This window comes from Nothobranchius furzeri, chromosome 8, assembly GCF_043380555.1.
Source record: "Nothobranchius furzeri strain GRZ-AD chromosome 8, NfurGRZ-RIMD1, whole genome shotgun sequence".
Classification (NCBI taxonomy): Eukaryota; Metazoa; Chordata; class Actinopteri; order Cyprinodontiformes; family Nothobranchiidae; genus Nothobranchius; species Nothobranchius furzeri.
The window spans coordinates 55374248-55399236 of NC_091748.1; the positions used below are offsets into that span (position 1 = coordinate 55374248).

At 41.3% G+C, this 24989-nt stretch overlaps 1 protein-coding gene across 2 annotated transcripts; it reads left to right on the forward strand.

The window, feature by feature from the left end:
* Positions 1-434: 434 nt before the first annotated feature.
* Positions 435-24989, forward strand: LOC107393185 (guanine nucleotide-binding protein subunit alpha-14). Of its 2 annotated transcripts, none has more exons than XM_054752408.2 (8): positions 435-576; positions 888-1049; positions 9013-9197; positions 9389-9543; positions 14708-14836; positions 15538-15667; positions 22216-22369; positions 24640-24989. In XM_054752408.2, exons 2-8 carry the CDS (start codon positions 899-901, stop codon positions 24843-24845), a joined length of 1110 nt encoding a protein of 369 aa, XP_054608383.1. In that variant the 5' UTR covers positions 435-576; positions 888-898; the 3' UTR covers positions 24846-24989. The 2 variants fall into 2 exon arrangements, with proteins under 2 accessions (XP_054608383.1, XP_015826878.1); XM_015971392.3 differs by having other exon boundaries at positions 438-576; positions 877-1049.

Consider the following 24989-nt stretch of genomic DNA (forward strand, 5'->3'; position numbering starts at 1 on the left):
ATCTTACTTTTCTGAAACATACTGTGAACTAATACATTTAAAACACTGGAGGGTAGAAGGACCATGTTTAGATAGCCTACATGACAATGTTGAGGACGTCATTTACAAGAAAAAATAGGCTACTACATCAGCCTATATGATTGACAAAAACAAAAATCTTCCCATTTGTTTGGTTAATGAAACGACAAGCATCAGAACATGGAGGGGTACAGCCATCTCTCTGTATCTGTTTCACAATGACGTTAAGTGCAAACACGCGCATGTTTTATTCTATAGGAAATTGGCACTTCCGGTGCGGTTCCGGTAGTTTCCCGGAGCTTCACCTGAAACGCATTCCAGCTACGGAGTGCTTTCAGCGGACCAGAAGCAGCACATTCCACTGTAGGCGCGGTGGATTTTCCCGAGCGGCAGGGTATTTTTGACGGGATCCGGAGAGAGGTGCTAAAACTCGGCATCAGTGGGGTGAAAGCCGCAGGTGGAGCGGCAGGAAGGGGGGCTCCGTGGGACATGGGTTGCGAACAGCGACCGGATTGTGTACCTGTACCGTCTCCGGGAAGTTGGGCGCTCTGATTGGAGGTAAGCAGCTAAACGTTTTCCGAATGCAGAGCCAAGACAAACCCGCCAACAGGTGTGCACTAATGAAAATTGACTTAAAAATAGCGAAAACTTGAGGCTAAAGAGAGAAAAAACTGTGTGATACTCTAAAGATAGGGCGTCCTACCTATGTAGAAATTTATGGCACCTGTAAATATTCCCAGGTGTGGTGAAATAAATCACGGCAGGGCTGTGTCAAAGTGAAGAAACACGAAGAAAGGGTTGCTTAGATACCAGGTTTATTGTCAGGCTATTGAGTTATTACAGGAGAACATCTGACAGTTTGATTCCAGAGCCTTTGTCCATGGCGGGCTGCCTGTGGTGGTGCCACCGCACCTGTGTGTGCTTTCTGTCCGAGGAGGAGAAAGCATCCCTGGCTGTGGACAGAGAGATCCAGAGGATCCTCAGGAAGCAAAAGAAGGAAGAGAAGAAAGAGATAAAAATCCTTCTGCTGGGTAAGTTTAGCTTACATGATGCGTGAAACACTAAATAAAAGGTGTGGGATGAATCTTAAAAAGTGATTGGCCTGTTTAGGCTGCCAGACAGGAGACAAAACTATGCAAATCATGTCACCATGTGGGTATGTGAAGCATTGTTCAGATTGGGATCGGCTATACCTGAGCAGAGGTTACACACACACACACACACACACACACACACACACACACACACACACACACACACACACACACACACACACCTCAGAAACTACGAAGGGCCTGTTTCAAGGCTGGTTTTACAACTCAGGGCCCAACAGGTGTTTTAACCTTGATGCTCTGATTCAGTCAGTTAAATCTAGCTATGAATAGAAGATATTTACTAGCAATACTGCTTTAAAACGGAACTATAAATTAGAACAGAAACTAAATGAGATGCATTTTCTTTAGTTTTATTTTAAGAACTTTTTTGGTTTTGACAAATGGATTTTAGGTTTCTTTGTTTTTTGGAAAATAGCTACGTTTACATGTGCTACATTTCGTCTATCTGGTTCAAATCTTGATAGATCGTAAATCCCAAATCTCTGTTTACATGGACACTAACTGGAATGATCCGATCATGCCGTGAGTATACATGCACCAAGCATTCAATCAGGTTAAATAGGTTGAGCATGAGCAGAGTTGTCTTTCTCAGAAATAAATATTGTAACCAAACACCATCTTGTCTGCACGTCTTTTCACTCGCATTTTATTTCCTTATTCTCTAGCTTTGTCCATTGACTTACCTTTCCAGTGGTTTTTGATTTGGTCGATACTTAGGTGAATTCCTGCTTCCTGCACTTGAGTGTATAACTGGACATTTCTACCCTTTTGGCCATTGAGACGCTCAGTTCTATGGAGCTCTTATAGTGTTTCAAGCAAAAAAATAAATAGTGTCTGCAACTGACCACTTCTCTTTACCTCACGCCATGTTTTCGACTTGTCCTGAGCATCTGCAAAGGTGGAAAGACATTACGCTTAAGTTGTACACGTGCGCAGTGGGCAACAATCCAAATGAGTGTGTACGTGGACGTCAATCGGAACGATGATCAGACAAAACCACCTGTCTCAACTGGAAGGAAATTTCATTCCGATTGGGCCGTATCGGATCAGAATATTCCGATTGACATGTTTACATGAAGGATTTTTGATCTGTTAGGGCGTTCATTCAGATTATGTATACCCATGTAGATGTAGCTAATGATATTATTTTTTCAATGTGATGTTCAGTCCAAGATGCCTTTGTGACACTTTTAAAGGTCAGCTTCACTGAAAAACCATTTTTAATTATTATTTCTGATTATATTCGGTCACTCTGAGTTTTTCATGCTGGCTGAACATAAAAATAGTCTCCTACACCTATCTCCTGCATTAGCTTCTGATAGAAAATAGACGGTGAAACTCTAGGACTAGAAAAGCGTGACAGATCTACGTCACACGGTCACTGAACATTCGTGGACTCACCCATCTTGACTCACGGCCCAGAAGGCTGCTGTTGGTTTAGTGTCTAGCAAACAGCAGAGACCATCTGGGCCCTCATTCATCTAACGTTCGTAGAAATATTCCTATATTATTGGAATATATGATTCATGAGACATGCGGTGGCCTCTCATACGCATGTTCCTCCGCAACCGTCTGATGATAAATCCCACCGGTGCATACCCCGGTGCTCATGTCCGTTCTCAGTCACTTACATAAGAAACAACCTCAATTAACCATATTTGGTCACACCATGTCCTCAGCTCCTGAGGGAATTCTCTGCTCTTTACCCGGGAAAAAAAGGAACATTTTGTTGTGAGACTGAGACACTGGCTGCCAAAGTGCAAAATAACCAAACAAGTTGCTGAGGTTGTAAAAGTCGGGACAAGGGAGAGGCCTATGTCAGAAAGAAATAAAATCAGATGGTAAATCATAGAGGATAGGGTTGTCATTTACATTTTACATTTAACCCTCCCACTGTCTTTATGGGCGACCGCGCGAGGAAAGTTGACCATTGAGCAGGATTGATGGTTTATCCCTTGAGGTCCACATGGCAGGGATGAGGTGGTACTCACTCCTGCCACATGGACCCAAGGGATAAACCATCAACCCTGCTCAATGGTCAACTTTCCTCGCTGAGTCACACCCATTAGGACAGTGCATCCTCATCCTCCAGATCTGTAGACCTTAGAGAATGTACTGGGGCATTAAATGACTACAGATAAGACAAGTATATTACTGAGGAAGAAATAACCTGTTGTCCCCTACTCCTCTGACAAACACCTACTGCAGACAACAGCATATTTATTGAAAAATGAAAAAAAAACTAATGATTGAGAGCTTTAAATGACATTTTTTAACCTGTGTGTCCATTTTTGCTCACTGGTATCCAGTTTAGATTTTCCTTCTCACAAGCATGCTGGCAATCCTGCAGCTTTCTCTAACTGTCTTGTGCACTGGAGGAAGAGAGATGTAAATCCCGTCCTTTGTCTCTGTTCTTAAACAATATAATGATTTCTGCCTATATGTGGCCTTTTGTTTACTGCCTTAGTACCATGCCCTGCTGACATGGTGTTTTTTGTATTGTTTTCAGTCAGATATGCTGTAACACTCTGATTTCCTTTAGTTGGGTTTTCAATTCATTCCTGCATTGACAAGTTAAACATAAAGGATAATATTGACTGATTTAGGATTAGGGGAAACCCTGTGATGGAGCAGAGATCCTGTAAACACCAACATTCAGTTATTGTCCTGTGTTATATTGCTCGCATCACTTTATGAAGTGACAGGAAACAAACATTTGTCTACTGGGAAATGGAACTGTTCGTTAAACATTGTCATGATTTCACACATCCTGGTGTATGAATCATGTGTTTTCATTGGAGAGCAGTGTTGGTGATTTCCAGCAAAGTGCTCTGATAACCAACACACTTGTTTCCTCACCTAGAGGCTGATTAGTTGATATTTTTGTGATAAACACATGCTATATTTCAGTCATTCGCTCTGTTGTATTTCAAATCCTCATGTCAAGTCCTTTGTTTTTCAAATGCATGCCTAAAGGAAATTGTAAAATTGTTTGTTAGAAGTCCTTTAACACATTTTGTAATGAGTCTACTGTAAGTAAATAACTATAAGATCTTTGAGCCAAACCACAAACTGCATACAGCTCCTCCGTTAATCTCTCTTTGGCGTTCACAGACAGTGATCTGTGACATTTCACCTCCTCTGACACATTTCTCAGCACCAACCTGTGACTGAAAGAAGGATGGAGTTGTTCTCACAGGAGACAAAACTAGTTCCAAAGGAATAGTTTGAGAGAGAAAAAGAGACTGAGATGCAGCCTTAGAACTATGTAAAGATGACCATCTGCATCAACATCTTTGAGGAGAAAGCAATCCTCACAAGAACTATGCACGGGTTCCCCAATAACAAGCCTTGGAACACCAGTGACACAGAGGAGCTACTGAACAAGAGCTCTCAAGCTTGGAAACAGGAAATTATTAGGAAACATACAGACAACGCTTCAAGTTAGACAGCAGGTCTAAAGTCTAATTTATGCGTCAGTACGGAGATGTGCAACAATGCCAATATTCGCCGCTGCGAGGACTGTCCAACAGGCATGCAAGAAGAGACAGAGTCAAGCCCACTTTTCTAAACATCCGCCAATAAGGCAGATTCCTTCCCCTCGGTAATGGAGAAGTCCGAAGGCAAAATTTCCATGTCAATGCGTATGTGTCTCTTCCTCACGGAGCTGACGCAGAAGCATAAACCAGGCTTAAGGGAGCATGCTGTATGAGAAGCATGCATAAATATAATTTGGGATAAAAACCAAATTCCTGAGTCCAAGATTAGGAGGATTATGTTCTGCTATACTCACAATAAGCTCGCTGTCACCACTGATGCTTTCAAAACATTTTACCATAGTTTTGCGGCATGCTTGCAGCTATATTTCGCTAAGCCAGTCCGAAAGGACCACTAGGAACCAACCAATTACCTAAACGGTGCAATTGGAAATGGCTCAGTAGAGTTGCTGGGTGGAACTTGTAACTCATGCTGATTGGTTGTAACTCAGTGGGACATGTCAGCAGATGTCGCCAAACAACCGGCATTTGTAAAATTGGACAGTTGCTGGTGAAGCAGAATGGAAGTTAAAGAAAAGGAAATCCCCCACAGCCCTTTAATTGATAGCACTTTTGGTTTCCTGCACAGCGACATAATAAACAACTCTTCTTCTCATTGAACACTGCTTTTTACGTCACACAGTTGCCTTTTAGTAAGCTGAATAGATGAAATGATGGCGTACTTTGAAAGAATAAAAGTTTTTAAATGTTATTAATGTGCACAAAGGCCTTTTGTCGCTGATCAGTGATGTCACTCACTGTCAAAACGGTTGCGATATGTTGACATCTTAGCAAAGTCCTGAAAGGTTATTTTTTTATGGGGACACAACGTCTGAGAAGACCGAGCCATCATAGTATTACTGTCACCATACCCACTCCCAGTACTTTAGCAGAACTCCTTTAGTGGGAACACGGCTAATACAGGGGCGTTGGTGGAAGAGTAGTTAGGTGCCTGTCCCGTAACCGGAAGGTCGCAGATTCGAGTCCTGCTCAGTCTATTGCATTTGTTGTGTCCTTGGGCAAGATATTTGACCCTTCTTGCCTGCTGGTGGTGGTCAGAGGCACTAGTGGCACCAGTGCTCGGCACTCTTGCTTCCTCAGTCTTCCCCAGGGCAGCTGTGGCTATTTTTTTTGGTGGGGTGCAATTGTTTTAGGTGTTGTGCCTAAAAGAGCCTGCCAGCCAAGTTTTGTATGATCTATGGGAAGGTGCATGTGAATAACGAGCTTTTTTTGTACTATTAACATGTTTCTTATCCATTTACTTCCTTACAAAATGATGGTTTATGGGCAGATAAATAAAGAAATGACAGTTTATGTATAAAAAAAATTCTTGATCATCTTTTTAATTTTGAGTCACATTCCTGTTTCTTTAAATCAACAGTGAAATAGTTGGCAAAGCTGGCAAAAATATATATAAAAATTCTTACTAAACATTAGTCTCAAACGCATTTAAATAAAACGTGTCAAACGTAAATATTTAACCATTATTTCATAGTCAAAAATTGGCCATGTATCTTCTGCCATCAAGACAAACTTAAGGAATTTGGGTGTTGTTTTTCACCAATCAATGTCTCTTGAAGGCCACTCAAAAACATTGGTCCGAAATAGTTTTTATCACTTAAGAAATATCTCCAAACTTCAAAGGTTGGTGTCAAAACACGAACTTGAAATTGTTATCCATGCCTTAATCTCCTCCCGACTAGATTACTGGAACACACTTATCACATGTTTTAACAAAAAAGCACTTGACCGCCTTCAATTGGTCCAGAACTCTGCAGCAAGGCTCCTAACTGGAGCAAATACAGGTCCGTCTAAAAAAATTTGCGTATTGTGATGAAGTTCATTATTTTCTGTAATGTACTGATAAACATTAGACTTTCATATATATTAGATTCATTACACACAACTGAAGTAGTTCAAGCCCTTTATTGTTACTAATATTGATGATTTTGGCATACAGCTCATGAAAACCCAAAGTTCCTATCTCAAAAAATTTGCATATTTCGTCCGACCAATAAAAGAAAAGTGTTTCTAATACAAAAAAAGTCAACCTTCAAATAATTATGTTCAGTTATGCACTCAATATTTCTGTCAAGAATTCATCCTTTAGATTAATTTGTGGTGTAAACTCTGAGACTGATTACATTGCGGAGATATTGATATTACATCCAACGGTCCAGTTCTGAAAACTGGTGGTGCACCGATTAATTAATATAAGATTATAAACAAGCTAAATCTATGTCACATTTGAAATATAGATATAAATCTATATTTATCGCTATACAAGTGGCATGTAAACAGGGTTTGACACGACTGATGTTGATCATGTAGAGGTAGATGAGGCATGGACACATTTTAATGACATGTAGTTCACAGTTTAATGTATTGTTCTACCCCATAATCAATAGCTTGGCAAGTTAGAACTTCAGACTAAATGCTAAATTAGGTAATAATACAGCTAAACTAACCGTTTTTAGCCACGTTTGTTTCTCTTACACATAAAACTACAGACATAAGTGTCCTCTAAATATGTTTCAATTAGTAATTGGTAAATGGCCTGTATTTGATATAGCGCCTTCTAGAGTCCTAGAACCCCCCAAGGCACTTTACAACACAATCAGTCATTCACCCATTCACACACACATTCACACACTGGTGGTGATGAGCTACAATGTAGCCACAGCTGCCCTGGGGCGCACTGACAGAGGCCATTTACCATTTACCATTTAATTCATACATCCAATCTAATGTTCATAATAATAATTAATGATATTCTTTTTTTTTAAATGAATATGAAACACTGGCATTGTTACAATAATAAAGTGAATAGCATAGCAAAACATAATATTGTACCATCTGTAGGAGCCAAGGTTGCTACTTATGCTTAACCAGTCATGGCGGAGGGGCACAGGTGTTCTTTATAATGTACTATCACCTGAGGTGATGAGATTGAGGGGTGTGGTCATACTTTTTGTTTTTATTATCTTAGCACCTGCACATTGAGCAGGGCCGGCTTGAAGTTGTTTGCTGTAATTTTTATTGACCGTCATTTGACTCGTTATCTTAAATAAATAACACAAGCTTAAATTTCAATATGGATTATTGGATATGCGTCACAGATCAAAACCACCTCAGACAGCCAGCGACTAAACAAATGGTTCGAAGGCGCTACACCATCATTTAACATGCTCCCAGATCTCATATTTCATCTTTTTCAGTTCTATTGACCTCCCGTTTATTAGTTTCTTTTAATTATTTAGGTTAACAATTTTCTCGCGAGGAAAGCTGTGGACACAAATTGGTTCCTTTGTTGTCCTTCAACTGGAAATCACAACCAAAAGTGTCACAACGTGCCCTGTACCTTTCAGCGGAGACTTACAGCTGTGCTTTGTCATAAAGTAGTCCCAAGTCTAAAATGGTGCCTGTGATTTCTTAGTTAGTACCGGTAATTATTTTCACTTTCAGTCAGTCTGACTATTTAGGTCACCAGGCAGAATTAGGATCACTTCTGAGTGATTTTAAGTTTTTATTCACAATGCTAGTTGGATCCATTCTCTTACTGTGTTTTATGCTAAGCTAAAGCTAAAGGAGTACAGCTGGGTCAGGAGAATGACTGGGCTGGTTAAAGACTTTTTTCTCACTTATCTAACTCTGAGGAAAAATATCAACAGACAAAATGTAAATTTTGGGTGGAATATCACTTTAAAATGTATTATTGTTTTTTCCATTAGAAATTATCATTTAACATTGCAACTTTAGGTTATTTTGAATAAAATATAGCTCTTAATTACTCTGAATATTCGGGTGTATCTTAAAAGGAACAGATTATAGTTGTTTTTAACTGGATCAACAACTAGTTAACAAAAAACCTCAAAATATTCAATAAGTGTACTAAGTAATTATGAAAATGTAAATTAAGATAGTTTCTGTAATTTAGTAGGAAAATCAGATCAGATAGGTGACTAATTCATTTGTTTACGTTTGAAAATTAGCGTGGGGATGTAATAATGCTGAATAATGTTGTAAAAAGGGGCAGATATTTTAAAATATTTTCAGTTTTCTGCTCCTTTTGATTGAAAAATTGTGTTGTGTGTATTTTGTTGTATTTTTAAATTGTTTTTGAACAAATTAAATAAATAAATAAAAACAGTATTAATGCTGCAGCCAACAGTTTGATTCATTTTATCAGTTTGATCATTCTGATTTATTTATTTTTCTTTTTTCTTCCTAAAGACTGGCTTTCAGATTTTTTAGTCATATGCTTTTAAAATTTCCCAAATAGTAGATGAATGAATTTTAGTTGGTGGATTTTAATCATTAGTTTTAAATCATTGTTTCCTCAGGAACTGGGGAGAGCGGGAAAACCACCTTCATCCGACAGATGAGGATCATCCACGGCCGAGGATACTCGGAGGAGGACAGGAAGACCTTCGCCAGCTGCATCTTCCAGAACATCTTCACCGCCATCAAGGCCATGACGGGAGCCATGAGCACCCTCAGAATCCCTTATGCCAACTCTGAGAACGAGGTGGGCACATGTACACACACACACACACACACACACACACACGCACGCACGCACGCACGCACACACACACACACACACACACACACACACACACAGATTTTAAATGACAGTAATGACTACACACAATAAGTGTAATAGGACATGGTCCTTTTAATTTTACAGACTTCTAGATCATGTTGTCTGCTTTCTAGAAATATGCCAAGTTGCTGCAGGATGTCAACACAGTGCAGATCTCCTTCCTGGAGCGGGGACACGTCAAGGCGATCCGCTGCCTGTGGGCAGACTCGGGAATCCGGACCTGCTACAGCCGCCGCTGCGAGTACCAGCTCCTGGATTCCACTGAGTAGTGAGTAAACTGGGCTGTACTGGAACACAAAGCTGTGCCTCACCCTGTGTTGAGACTGGAAATCTGAGAGAGTCACATGAGGGTTCATGGTCACAGCAACAATATCAAAATACTGGCAAATGCTGTCATGAAGCTGAGTCTTAGTGGGCGTTGAAAATAAAGGAAGTTAGATGAGTAAGCAGATTTATTTAGATACATGAGAGTTTCGAGTGGTTTCAGATGATGTGAAAGAAGATACGGGCAGACAGAATAAGGTGATGGTCAGTTAAATAGAGAACACTAAAGCTTCACAAGAAAATTGAGATGTTTGTATTTTATCACTATTTTGTATTTGCTAACACAGTGAGGCAAGGCGAGGTGAGGCAGCTTTATTTGTATAGCACATTTCGTACACAGCAGCAATTCAGAGGGCTTTCCAGGAGTAATGACAGCAAGAACATAAAACATTAGAATCAACGTGATAACATGAAACAACAGATTTTAAAGTCAGGATTAAAATACACGCATAAAATTAGTTGTGAGAATAAGATAAAAAGGCAAAGTTCAAGACTGAGCAGTTACAGTTCAGAAGGTGTAACATAAGGAAGCATTCATCCAAAGGCAGATGAATGCATGAACGTTTTCTATTTTAATTAAAAAAATTACAAACATTGGGTCAGATTTGAGGTCATAAGGGAGCTAATTCCATCTGTGTGCAGCATAGTAGTTAAAACAGCTTCACCCTGTTTGGTTCTGACCCGGGGTTCTACCAGCTGACTTCTTCCTGCAAGGAGATCCGACATGTATTCTGGCCCCATGCCACCGAGTGATTTATTAGAAGCACTTTGAAATGGATTCTGTAGTTTACTGGTAACCAGTGTAGTGATTTAAAGGTGCATTATGTAGAAATGAAGTAAAAATGACATCTGGTGGCAAAATTTGGTTACTGTAACTATTTTTAACAACTCAAGAGTTTTTAGCCGGCCTTCGTCAAATTACATTTGTCTGCGCTGCAGCATTAGCTCGCGGGAGACACGGCACCCCCACACTCACTGATGGTTAACAGTAGTTACAGTACGTCCCTCTTTCCTTTTGTTTTAAAAGGAGAAAAACTGACAGTCCTCACAGTCAGCTGGAAATATGTTTCAGTATTACCTTCCTTCCAAAATGACTGAAACACTAGACCCATCCATCCATCCATCCATCCATCCATCCATCCATTCATTTTCATCCGCTTATCCGGAGTCGGGTTATGGGGGCAGTAGCCTAAGCCGAGAGGCCCAGACTTCCCTCTCCCCAGCCACTTGGGCTAGCTCCTCTGGGGAAATTCCAGGGCATTCCCTGGCCAGGGGACATAGTCCCTCCAGCGTGTCCTGGGTCTTCCTTTAGGCCTCCTCCCGGTTGGATGTTCCCGGAAAACCTCACCAGGACTAGAAGCCCGAGCCACCTCAACTGGCTCTTCTTGATGTGGAGGAGCAGCGAATCTACTCCAAGCCCCTCCCGGATGACCATGCTTCTCACCCTATCTCTAAGGGAGAGCCCAGCCACTCTGCGGAGAAAACTAATTTCGGCCGCTTGTATCCACGATCTCGTTCTTTCGGTCACTACCCAAAGCTCATGACCATAGGTGAGAATAGGAATGTAGATCGACCGGTAAATCGAGAGCTTCGCCGTCTGGCTTAGCTCTCTCTTCACCACGACAGACCGGTACAACGCCCGCATCACTGCAAATGCAGCTCCAATCCACCTATCGATCTTGTGCTCCATCTTTCCCTCACTCGTGAACAAGACCCTGAGATACTTAAACTTCTCCACTTGGGGCAGGACCTCATCCCTGACCCGGAGAGGGCATTCTACCCTTTTCTGAATCAAGACCATGGTCTCAGAATTAGAGGAGCTGATTCTCATCCCGGCTGCTTCACACTCGGCTGCAAACCACTCCAGCGAAAGCTGAAGATCACGTTCTGATGAAGCCAACAGGACCACATCATCTGCAAAAAGCAGAGACCTGATCCTCAGGCCACCAAAACGGATGCCCTGCACACCTTGGCTGCGCCTAGAAAACCTGTCCATAAAAGGTTATGAACAGAATTGGTGACAAAGGGCAGCCTTGGCGGAGTCCAACTCTCATTTGGAACGAGCTTGACTTACTCCCGGCATTGGGGACCAAGCTCTGACACCTGTCAAACAGGGACCTAACAGCCCGTATCAGAGGGCCTGGTACCCCATACTCCCGGAGTACCCCTTTCAGGGTCCCCTGAGGGACGCAGTCAAACGCCTTCTCCAAATCCACAAAACACGTGTAGACTTGTTTGGCTAACTCCCACGCACCCTCCAGGACCCCCCCAAGGGTATAGATCTGGTCCCACGGCCAGAACGAAAACCACATTGCTCCTCCTGAATCTGAGGTTCAACAATCCGCCTGACCCTCCTCTCCAGAACCCCTGAATAGACCTTACCAGGAAGGCTCAGGAGTGTGATCCCCTGTAGTTGGTCCTACTTTTTAAATAAGGGGACAACAACCCCGGTCTGCTAGTCCAGTGGGACTGCCCTCGATGTCCATGCGATATTGCAGAGCTGCGTCAGCCAACACAGCCCCACAACATCCAGAGCCTTAAGGAACTCTGGGCGGATCTCATCCACCCCTGGAGCCTTGTCACAGAGGAGCTTGAAACACTAGACCTATTTTGGATTTTGTCACTGTAAAATTCTCACTACTTTCTTACATACTGCACCTTTAAGAACAGGAGTGATGTGCTCAGTTCTCTTGGTTCTTGTTAAGACTGTAGCAGCAGCATTCTAAATAAGCTGCAGGTGCTTCACAGCTACTGGCTTAAAATATTATCTCAATGCCGTCTGCTTTTTTGTCAACAAGAAAGAATGATAAATCAACAAATGTTTTCAATTTAATGAGTCTATTTATGTTTTTATTGCATTTATAGACAGATTTCTCTAATCTAACCTGATTCTGGTTCAGATGAGTCCAATTATATTTGAACTCTGAAGAACTTTAAAGGGAAACAAAATAGTTCCAAGTGAGATGGAGGGAGAGGCAATGATAACTGGTCATTTAAACTACAAAACACCTGATATCTGCTAATGTAATTCATATTTCAGCAAAGTGTTACACGAAAAAACACTCATCAGTAGACAGTTCATACCGTAAATCCTCTAATACAGGCCTGTATTCAATTAATTAATTAATTCAACGCACTGTGCCAGAGTGTCGGTTCTGACATGCGATCGTTCATGTCGGTTCATTTCCTTTAATATTTTCTGTCTTTTATTTGCGCCTGATGTATTTCCCTGCTGTGGAGCGGGGCACATCACCTTGTCCTCCGGTGACGCACCGATCACTGATGCGGCCGCCAAGCAGGGAGCACTCCGCTGTTTTTGCGGTCGGTAGATCTGCGTCCAGAGCACGGCCACAGTAACATTATCAAATCAGGTGTCGCCTCCTCAAAAACTAATTTAACACGCGTTCGTTCACGTCGGCTCATTTCCTTTAATGTTTCCTGTCTTTTATTTGCGCCTGATGTGTTTCGCTGCTGTGGAGCGGGGCACATCACCTTGTCCTCCGGTGACGCACCAATCACTGATGCGGCCGCCAAGCAGGGGGCACTCCGCTGTTTTTGCGGTCGGTAGATCTGCGTCCAGAGCACGGCCACAGTAACATTATCAAATCTGGTGTCGCTGCCTCAAAAACTAATTTAACACGCGATCGTTCACGTCGGCTCATTTCCTTTAATGTTTTCTGTCTTTTAATAGCGCCTGATGCGTTTCGCTGTGGAGCGGGGCGCATCACCTTGTCATCCGGTGACGCACTGATCACTGTTGCGGCCGCCAAGCAGCGAGCACTCCGCTGTTTTTGCGGTCGGTAGATCTTTTAGAACTGCAGTTCAAAGGTAACTCATAAGGTGAATATATATGAACCCAGGTAGCAGTTTCTCTTTAGGATTGAGAGGAGATGCAGGAAGATAATAAACAGGCAGGACAGAAAAATAGTCAAAAATAGTCAAATAAAAACAAGTTAGTTTTTGTACCTGGTGGTTGCAACAAACAGACACCATTGAAGGTAATCAGAAATGAGGAACAGAAAATGAAATAATTATTTTAATGTTTAGAGCAGCAGGAACTCCGGGAGGCTGCAGGCGCATCTGTGAGTTTGCGGCCGCTGCACAGGGGGAGGGGGGAGAGGGCTGAAGCAGAAACTACCGTTGTTAAAAGAAATGTGTTTAACTTTGAAAATGTGGGCGCAATTTTAATTGTCAAAAACTCCAGCGAACCATTAGTTCATTTTGCTCAAATAGAAATAGACGCCTGCTTCTAATTCTGGTCCTCCTTCCAATAAAGGCCTGGAGCTTGATGAGCTTGAGACAAATACAGGCCCGGGCCTGTATTAGAGGATTTACAGTATTTATTTTTGAAGTTTTTCAGCTCCTATTGTTTTCATTTAATCTACTTTTTCATCTTTTTTGTGATATATTACAAACCTGTTGTCAGAATGTTGTTTAATATATTTGCTCCCTTGAAGCTTCCTGCATATTTAGTTTTTATTTGAGGGTTTAAACCAAAATTTTGTATAATTATCCAGAAAAAACAAACTGTTGATGGATAATAATAAATTGTACTTTTTAAAATTCCAGCTGTTTGACAAGCCATTTTTTAAGATTCATGTCGTGTTAAACTAATCGTGGCACTAGGATGTATTTTGTGTCTTTCAGCTCATTTTCTGTGTTTCAAGCACTAGGGCCTTTTTGGTTTTTTAAACAATCCAATGCCCTTACCCACCATGTGATTAGCGAGTGTTACATTCACACATTGTGAAATAATCCTTTTAAATGTGGCAGTGCAGAGTTGCAGAGTGAGTGGGTGTTTTATTCACCACATAATGTATAGGATCATGTGTCAGAAGTGTCTTTTCTCCTGCCGTCTTGCCCCATGTTTACCTGGCAGCTCAGTCATGATGCAAGCGCGATAAGGGGTGGTCGGTCAACATTAGCTAATGACGACGTGGATCAACACGAACCATAAAGGTGCCGTTTGCAAACAGACCAATGTGGGCTCACGCCGCCCTCTTCTTGTGTTTTTAATCACTGTTCTTTTCCTCATTGCTGATGGAAAGCAAACACAGACAATATGTTTTACTTTTTCTGTTTTGGTTTGTCCCTTCCTCTCCTTTCAGCTACATGAACAACCTGGACCGCATCTCGGCCCAGGACTACATCCCCACTGAACAGGATGTGCTGCGTGTTCGCTTCCCCACCACGGGCATCCACGACTACGCCTTCACCGTCAAGAACATCACACTAAGGTGGAGCGGCCTCACATTACCAGCCTCTCACAGGGACAAATCTAATACCCGCACTATTCACTGCTCGCTGAATCAAACACTATTGACTCTTGCGGCGTCTTTGTCTGGCCACGTCTGTTGGGAAGCAATAGGATCAGATTTCTAATTGCCTCTATGCAAAGCTCCTGCTGCGAAGAGAGGTGTCACTTTGTGCTTTATTTAGATCTTAAACTCACAAATTTATAGAGGTTTAAAATTAAATCTGCATGTAACAGGATTTGGTTTGAAGATTTACAAGTTTTAAAGGCAAAATGTCAATTTACTATAGAATGTAATTTGGCTTTAATTTTGATATACAACATGGTCCTGTGATGGTTTTTTATGGGTCTGAGTTTTTGAATAAAAAGAGTGGCATGTTGTCATGATGACGTACATCTCAGCTTCCCTGCTGTGTCTTTTAACAGTTTCATGAGTTTCTCATGGGTGTGGGAGAACTGGGATGGTCTCAAATGCTTTCCTTCTTTATTTATTTATTTATTTATTTTTGGCTCTCAGTTTGAGCACATTTGGTTTCATGAATAAATTTTGTATTGTGCATACGTTATTAAGCTTCTCAAAAACCAGGGTTCACTTATTTATAAAAATCGGTCTTAATAAGGTTTTTGTTCTGGACAAAATGGTTTATTGAAAACTCTTTCTCTCTGTTGTTTTCCCTCTGGCAGGATCGTGGATGTCGGTGGTCAGAAGTCCGAGCGTCGGAAGTGGATCCATTGCTTTGAAAATGTCACCTCACTCATCTTCTTGGCCTCCCTCAGCGAGTACGACCAGGTTCTGGAGGAGAGAGAGTCAATCGTAAGAGTAACTTGATGTCCTTGTAAACCAGTAATAAGAGGAACACTTTCACTCACAGTCTGTACGGAAAGTATTCAGGCCCCCGTCAATTTTTCACTCTGTTATATTGCAGCCATTTGCTAAAATCAATTAAATTCTTTTTTTTCCTCCTTAATGTCCAAACAGCACCTCGTTTTGACAGGTAAACACAGAATTTTCAAAATTTCTGCAGATTTATTAAAAAAGACAAACTGAAACATCACATGGTCCTAAGTATTCAGACCCTTTGCTCAGTATTTAGTAGCAGCACCCTTTTGAGCTAACACAGCCATGAGTCTTCTTGGTAAAGATGCAACAAGTTTCTTACACCTAGATTTGGGGATCCTCTGCCATTCCTCCCTTGCAGATCCTCTCCAGTTCTGTCAGGTTGGATGGTGAACGTTGGTGGACAGCCATTTTTAGGTCTCTCTCCTGGGCCATTCAAGAACAGTAATAGAGTTGCTGTAAAGCCACTCCTTCAATGTTTTAGCTGTGTGCTTAAGGTCGTTGTCATGTTGGAAGGTAAACCTTCAGCCCAGTCTTAGGTCCTGAGCACTCTGGAGAAGGTTCTTGTCCAGGATTTCCCTGTACTTGGCTGCATTCATCGTTCCCTAGTTTGCTACCAGTCGACCTGTCCCTGCAGCTGAAAAACACCCCCACAACAGGATGCTGCCACCGCCATGCTTCAGTCTGTGGGGACTGTATTGGACAAGTGATGAGCAGTGCCTGACTCTCCCCACACATACCACTTATGGCGCTTACACATTAGCGTCGGCACGGTCGGGGTTTGGTCGGGCTGGATGGCGTGAGTTCGATCTCGAATGGGTGGTGTCGTGTTCACATATGAATCCGAGGGCCTTCTCAGGAATGCGGAAATCCCCGGGCCTGTGGGCGGCGTTTAATACGTGTGGGAAAGTCTGCTCCATAAGGTAAACGGAAGGCAGACATGAGCTGTGTTGCCTTTGGAGACTCTGAACCACATTATTTTATTAATCTGCTGTGAGGGTCCTCATAATCTTGCACACGCACGCACGCACGCACGCACGCACGCACGCACGCACACACACACACACACACACACACACACACACACACACACACACCACACAGAGAGAGAGAGAGCTATTATTTTCTCTCATTTCCACACTGAACTGCAGCTTCGGAACGGCAGCTCCATGCTACAGACTTTACTCCACATCATCCAGCAGGAAACCCCCCGCTGTCTCATTCTTCTCGCAGATTGGAGGCGGTAGGCGTAATTTCAGCCGGCCAATCAGTCCGTAGTGTCGCCTCGGTCCCAGTCTGACAGCTGGGGAGAAGGTCTGAGAAAGAGTCGCCTCGGCACCGAAAACACAAATCTGACCTGTGTGTGAAACCAAATTCCGGTGCCGTTCGATACCTTTTGGGGCCTTGCTGACGCTAATGTGTAAGCGCCATTAGAATTGAGACCAAAAAGTTCTATTTTGGTCTCGTTAAACCAAAGAATCTTATTTCTCAAGATCTCGGGGAGTCTTCAGGTGTGTTTGAGCTAACTCCATGCAGGCTTTCATGTGTCTTGCACTGAGGAGAGGCTTCCGATGGGCCACTCTGCCATAAAGCCCTGACTGGTGGATGGCTGCAGTAATGGTTGACTTTCTACAACTTTCTCCCATCTCCTGACTGCATCTATGTAGCTCAGCCACAGTGGTCTTTGGGTTCTGCTTGACCTCTGTCACCAAGACTCTTCTGATGAGGTCTTCTGGGAAGGTCACTGGCTGCAAACTCTCCTCCATACAGGACCTGTACACCTCCAGGACATTGCAGCATGCAGGTCGGATAGCAGCTGACCCGTGTCACCCTGGACAGTCTTTTTGACTCTCTCCCATCTGGTAGGAGGCTCAGATCCATTCACACCAGAACCTCTCGCCAAAGGAATGGTTTCTTCCCCTCTGCTGTTGGACTCATGAACGACAATCCTAGGGCTGCCCACTCTAGTCGCTTGGTTCCAGTCACATGACCTGGTGTTGTGTTTGTACCTGAACGGATCCACTCTGATTTGTACCTCCAAGGTGCAGTTTCTCTAATTATGTCTACTTTATATTATTATTTCATCATGATTATATTCTTACTTCCTATATTTGCTTATCTCTTTTTTTTCTTTCTTTCTTGCACCAAGTACAGCAGAAATTTCCTAAAGCTGTGATTCTCGCACATATGGCCATAACACCCTTCTGATTCAGATTCTCCCCCGGCAGCTCAGTTTGGCTGGACGGCCTGCTCTAGGAAGGGTTCTGGACGTCTCAAACGTCTTCCATTTAAGGATTATGGAGGCCACTGTGCTCTTAGGAACCTTAAGTGCTGCGGAGATGTTTTTGTAACCATGGCCAGATCTGTGCCTTTCCACAATTCTGTCTCTGAGCTCTTCAGGCAGTTCCTTTGACCTCGTTATTCTCATTTGCTCTGGCATGCATTGTGATCTGTATGGTCTTATATAGACGGGTGTCTGGCTTTCCTAATCAAGTCCAATCAGTATAATCAAACCCAACTATACTCCAGTGAAGGTGTAGGTCGGACCATCTCAAGGATGATTAGAAGAAATAGAAAGCACCTGAGTTAAATACATGAGTGTCACAGCAAAGTGTCTGAATACTTTATATATTTAATCTTTATTTATCCAGATGAGTCAATTGAGAACTCATTCTGTCTCACACCAATGATCTGGCCAAGCGGCTGCAGCAACAAACATAGTTAGCTTTACATCAAAGACAAACAGGTAAGATAAAAACATACAAGATATAAACAAGATAAAACAGATAGACATAAAGACGAAGGACTGTTCTCACATATAATATGTACAAGCAATCAAAACAGACTTAAAACAGTCTTTAAGTGCTCAGAAGCACATTGATCAGAAACTATTGATTGTGTAGTGTTGATAAACTACATATTTAGGAATGAAAGGCTGTTGCTATTCAGCTTATGTTTTATTTCCTATGAGATCAAACATTGACAAATGAAATTATATGCACACACACACACACACACACACACACACACACACACACACACACACACACACACACACACACACACACACACACACACACACACACACACACATATATATATATATGGATAGAAATTCATACACCAACTTGCTTGGTCTATGTTTAATCAAAAGATTAATATTTAATTTTAAATATTTAATTTAATAACAAAGTTATTTGTTAATTCAGAAGACCTAAAGATCTTTGTTCATTCAGTGATCAATATGCACCCACTCTGTTTATTTCAATGAAGAGTTAAGTTTAAAAAGTTAAGAAATTTATTACTAAACAATTTAAAAGACAATTTATAAAAGACAATTTTTAAAAGCTTTGGTATTAAATAGCAACCCTGTGAATGGATGAATCTAAGCTGGAAGTGTGTTTGTTTGCAGGTGAATGCAATGTTCTCAGAATGTGTATCTTGAGAGAAGACGTGTTCTGGTTAGAATTTGGTTTGCAGATAAACTTAAGTTGTTCTTATTAAAGAGCATTCAGATGCAATCTGTCGGAAGTGTCTACCTCACCCAGTTAGGAGACCCCCTTTTGCATCCGAGATGTCAGGAGGGGATGATGACCCCAAGCACGGGATGGGTAGAAGAACCTTAGTGCGACCAAGTCGGTCCTGAGATGTCTCCGGGTCACCACGACTGATGAAACTGGTTGCGTCACAAAAAAAAAAAATTCTCTGAGTTTGCGTCATCTTTGTTCTGCAGGTTTCGTTTGTTGTGTCGTAGCAATTCTGCCAGCGTGACAGAAATCGCGGGTTGGTTACAGAGCGTGTGGGCGGCCATCCCACTTCTCTAGAACTCACTTGCTAAATGCCGAGAGTTCTGTTTTATAAGATGGGCATTTCCTGGTCTACGAATCAGGTTTTGACATGTAGAGATTTTAACATACCTCAGAAGTTATGGTGTTATGGAAAAAGACATGTGAGTGCAGTTAACCTTAACCTGATTTACTGTGTCCTGTATGATTGTGTATAAGTGCACATGATCTTCTTGTCACTGTTAAACATTACTGATTATCATAAATAATAAGTATTATTAACCAAAGAATAATAATTCATTTTGGTAATTAAACACAGTTAAAATGAACCATGATGATTATTTATGAACATTGTAATAGACAGTGAAAAGAGTTTATTAAAAATTATTCTTTTAAATCTTGAAGTGTCCTTCGTCTTGCGGATGGAACAGCAGTCAGATAAAGGCAGTCAGATTAAAGGGGTGGTAGACCGACATTCAGTCTCCTGTGAAAGAAACACTGTAGATTGTCGTAGCAGCCAGGATCAAGGTGACCCAGGCTGTGTCTCTGACCTGAGGGTCAAGAATCAGGCCATTCAGTGACGCTACAATTGTAATGAATTATTGAAGGTGGAATGGAACGCAGGTGCTTTAGCAGGATCGTGGATACTTAGGACTATGTGATGTTTCAGTTTGTCTTTTTAAGTAAATCTGCATACATTTCTAAAATTATGGTTTTTTCTTTCAATATGAGGTGCTTTGTGTACATTAAGGAGGAAAAAATGAATTTAAAGAGCAAGTCACCCCCTACCAGAGTCTAACTCCACTCCCACTTCATGTTTGAAAAATGCAACACATGCTGTTGCCTGGCAGACCGAGAAGGCGGAGCTGCTAACAAATACACACACACACACAGGCTCACGACAGCATTGTGACATCATAATGTACCAGTTTACATCATAGCATACCTCTTAGCCAATAGCAGTGGCAGATTTAAATTAGAATACAGTGCAGAGTTTTTACCTGACAACGGCACAACACTGCCAGTTTTAGGCAGAATATTTAAATTTTAACTAAGATGCACTGAAGTGCCAAATTATTGACGACACGTGTCTGCAGCACGATTAGACACTCGTTTATTTAGTTTATCAGCAAAAAAAAGTTCATTTGGGGGTGACTTGCTCTTTAAAGGATTTTAGCAAACGGCTGCAATAAGACAAAGAGTGAAAAAATGACAAGAGTCTGTACCCGCTGTACTTGATTTTTGTATTTAAAGGAAACACTTATTTATTATAGAATTAGATAATTATTACTACTTTATGTAAAAAAATAATTTTCATGTTTTCATTTTTATATATATTTTTTAGAAATAAAAGTTTGGTGATTTAAGTTAATAAGCTGCTAATAAAATAGGAAATAGTTATTATTCAAGTTGCCAGTAATCTAGTCTTGGATGATAAAAAGTATTTTTATCAGAACTTGTTACACTGGCTGCTTTTTTATTTAAAGGCTTTAATTTTAATGTTTTACTTTGACTTGAAAACATCCACTTGAATTCATAATTAAGTTTCTGTCTCAAACACCAGCTGAAGAGATGAGTTTAAAGCTTTTTACTTTCTGAATCGTTCCCAGAGTGAGATTCCAACGTTTGCCTGGTCACTTTACAAAGAAAAGCTTTTATTAAAGAGCAAGTCACCCCCTACCAGAGTATTACTCCACTCTCACTTCCTGTTTGAAAAATGCAACAAATGCTGTTGCCTAGCAGACCGAGAGGGCAGAGCCACTAACAAATACACACACTCACACAGGCTCACAACGACACTGTGACATCTTATGGTACTAGCTAACGCTCTAGGGCACCTCTTAGCCAATAGCAATGGCAGATTTAAATTCAACTGCAGTGCAGAGTTTTTACCTGACAACGGCACAACACTGAGTTTTACACGGAAAATTTAAATTTTAACTAAAACGCACTTAAGTGCAAAACTATTGACCACACGTGTCTGCTGCACAATTAGACACGCATTTAAATAGTTAATCAGAAAAAAAGTAGATTTTGGGGTAAATCATGAAGCAAAGCTACTTTAAATTCCATTTTAGTTATGAATTATTTGTATTTTTAATTAAACAGATTATTAACTATTATTTTTCCACATACATTTTCAAAAAAATTTTAAGTGTAAAAATAGCTTTTAATTTATTTATCTCATTTAAAATATGCAATTAACCAAATATTATTTATTTTTTAGATAATTTCTTGATATTTTGATGTGTTTGCTATCAAATTAGTTATCAGTGTTTATTTTGAGCAGTTTTTATTCTTTTGTATCCTTTTTAATAATTTTATCAATTTTAAAGTCAGCAAAAGAAAAAATTAGACTTTTGCTAACAACATGGAGTAAAATCATTTAGATTTGTTAGACTAATGAAACTCTTAAAGTTTCTAATTTGCCTTCATTCAGTCACCGATGTCATTCTCCCACCAGCAGGTGTCACTGTTGTACAAGATATCAGTATCTTTTCCTCCGTGCCTCTTTTTGCCCTGCATCTCCTCCCATTCAGCACTAAGCCGCTTATCTCTCCCAGACACTTTTTAGACATTCATTAACCTCAATGTTGGTCAATTTTCTGCAGGAACCTCAGGTTCTGTCCTCCTTCCTCTCTGTCTGAAACACCTCCTCATCTGTTAAAATCCACGTTTGTGGCATTTTGCTGAAAACTGTCCAACTGAGCTGAAGCACAAACATCTGTTCTTTCTCAGAACCGAATGCAGGAGAGTCTGGCTCTGTTTTCCACCACCATCCATTCTGCATGGTTCATGAACACCTCCATCATCCTCTTCCTCAACAAAACCGACATCCTGGCTGACAAGATCCAAACCTCGGACCTGAGCCGATACTTCCCCAAGTTCACAGGTCAGCTGGCCTTAGATTAGCTATTTGCTTCTCATTGAAATAGAGAATTATAATCTTGACGTTAACAGAGAAGCATTCACTCAAATTATTGGTTGTACATGATTATAAGTTTTATAATTTATCTAAAATTTATTTTATTTTCCTTTTTGTCTCCTCATACACAAGAGGAGCATGTAGTTATGTAGCTCAAACAAATCATCACCTCAAAGTTTTTAATTATTTCACTAAATAAATGGTGTTTGCTCTGGTTAGAACGTTGGCGTTCGATAATGTTTCTGTTCTTGTTTCGCATTTGAAGATTTAAATGAAAGCCTAAAAAGAGCTTGAAAAGACACAACTTGAGACTTTTTCTCCACTAATTGATTTAATAAAAAATATATTTGCGTTTCAGAAATCTTCCAAAAGTACTTAAACTATCACACTTGAGAGTATTATTTACTGTGTAGTCAGCAGACCGAGGAGAGCTGTGTTAACTGAAACCTGTTGGATCCGACTTCCAGACAAGTAATGACAGCAGAACGGAGTCGGAAGCTGGTTATCATTCTGTCTCAGAGCCCTCAGCAAGCTCAGCGGCTGCTGTTTATTCTCATCACAACGAAGCGGACAGACTCACTGTCAGGACACTGGGACTGCCGTGTTGCTTTCATCCTCGCCGTTTCCTCTCATCACCTTCATATTCTAGTTTAAAGACAAATGATCCTGTCTTTCATTTCTCCTTCTCTTTTGTTTTTATATTCTTTTGGCTCTTCTTTCCCCCTCTCCTTGACTCACTTCTTCCATTTCCTTGTATATTGCCTATATTTCTGTATCATTTCCTTTTTTCTTCCTCCATTCCATTCCTTTCGTCATTTTTCCTTCTTCTGTCCACTCTCCTTTTAACCATCCATCTATCGAATTCTTCTTTCTTTAGCTCTGTTGTGTACACACACACACACACACACACACACACACACACACACACACACACACACACACACACACACACACACACACACACACACACACACACACACACACACACACACCTCCATCCCCACCACCTTCCTTCTGTTACCCTTGGCAACTACAGACAGATACTTTGCTCCCTACACCCCCACCTGATCACCCCCAGGTGTTCACATCTGAGCCTGCGTGTGTGTGTGTGTGTGTGTGTGTGTGTGTGTGTGTGTGTGTGTGTGAGCTCCTTTAGTGTTGCACCACTAGCATTAGCAGGGTAAAATAATGACTCATACAGGGTCAAGGTACTTGATGTCAATATAACCTTAATGGCGACTGGGAGCAGCTCCTGCCATCGGCTGCTGTTTGCTGCTAATGCTGTTGTGTTCCTGTGCGGGGGCTGCGTGGCCCTTATTACTGCTGCTCTAACTGCATTTGAAGGCTTTGGCTGTCAGGTATCTCTGGAGCCCCAGGCTGTTTTGGAACAGAGAGAAACTACTTTGAACCAGTTCTAAACAATTAAATTATATCAGGAAACATTTCCTGCTTCTGCTTGAAGATTTGACAAAGTGTGCTTTGCACCTAGGAGAGTTTGGGTGTCTTTAGCTGCTCCGATGAGAGGAAATTAATCCACACAGAACACGTGTCGTCTCTGTTCCTGCTTTTTCATTGGTTTTACTGTTTGTGTGAAACTTTGTTTAGAAAGCCAGGATTGTGCATGGACGACCCAAATCTAAAGTTTGTCAAAATGGCTTATTTTTCATTGTAAAAGTAAAAATCAAGAATGAGTTGATTGGATCCAAATTCTCATTTAGTGTTCATTTATTTCAAGAGGTCTTATGATTCTAATTTAAATGTAAGTGATTTTTTAAAGAGCAAGTCACCCACTACCAGAGTCTTTCTCCATTTCCACTTCCAGTTAGAAAAATGCAACAAATGCTGTTGCATGGCAGACCAAGAGGGCAGAGCCACTGACAAATACACACACACAGGCTCACAACGGCTTTGTGACATTATAATGTACCAGCTGACGTCATAGAGTACCTCTTTACCTTAAGCGATGGTAGATTTAAATTCAAATGTAGTGCAGAGGTTTTATCTGAAGAGGGTGCAACAAGTTTTAGGCAGAACATTTTTCTTTCTCCTAAGATGCTCTAAAGTGCCAAATTATTGACTACACATGTCTACCTCATGGTTAGACACTCATTTATATAGTTTATCAGCAAAATGAAGTTGATTTGGGGGTGACTTGCTCTTTATTGATTAGCAGCATCATGTCTCATATGTGTCCGTAATTCTCCTCTCTTGTTTCCACCATCTCCTCCATCATACAGACAAAAGGCAAAATGCCGAGACCGCACAGAAGTTCATCCTTCAAATGTACGAGGATCGCGCCGTAAACCCTGAAAACCAGAAAGACTGGAAAACTCTGTACCCGCACTTCACCTGTGCAACGGATACCAACAATATTCGCAAGGTCTTCACCGACGTCCGGGACACAGTGCTGCTTAAATCTCTGAGGGACTACGGAGTCATCTGAGCTCCATCCCATCACTGAGGGCTCTCACTTCCATCTGGACCATTACCTCCAGAGAGCTCGGATGAACTTTTGTTTTTGAAGTAAAAAACGCCAAACCTTTCTCAAACCTGCCAGATCACCAGGCCTCCCCTCTTTCCTCCTAAA

Excerpts from the sequence above, each read along its gene's own strand:
- LOC107393185 (XM_054752408.2), top strand. The coding sequence starts at position 899 with ATGGCGGGCTGCCTGTGGTGGTGCCACCGCACCTGTGTGTGCTTTCTG. Across the intron at positions 9,198-9,388 it reads ATGCCAACTCTGAGAACGAG|AAATATGCCAAGTTGCTGCA; the intron begins GTGGGCACATGT and ends TCTGCTTTCTAG. Across the intron at positions 15,668-22,215 it reads TGGAGGAGAGAGAGTCAATC|AACCGAATGCAGGAGAGTCT; the intron begins GTAAGAGTAACT and ends GTTCTTTCTCAG.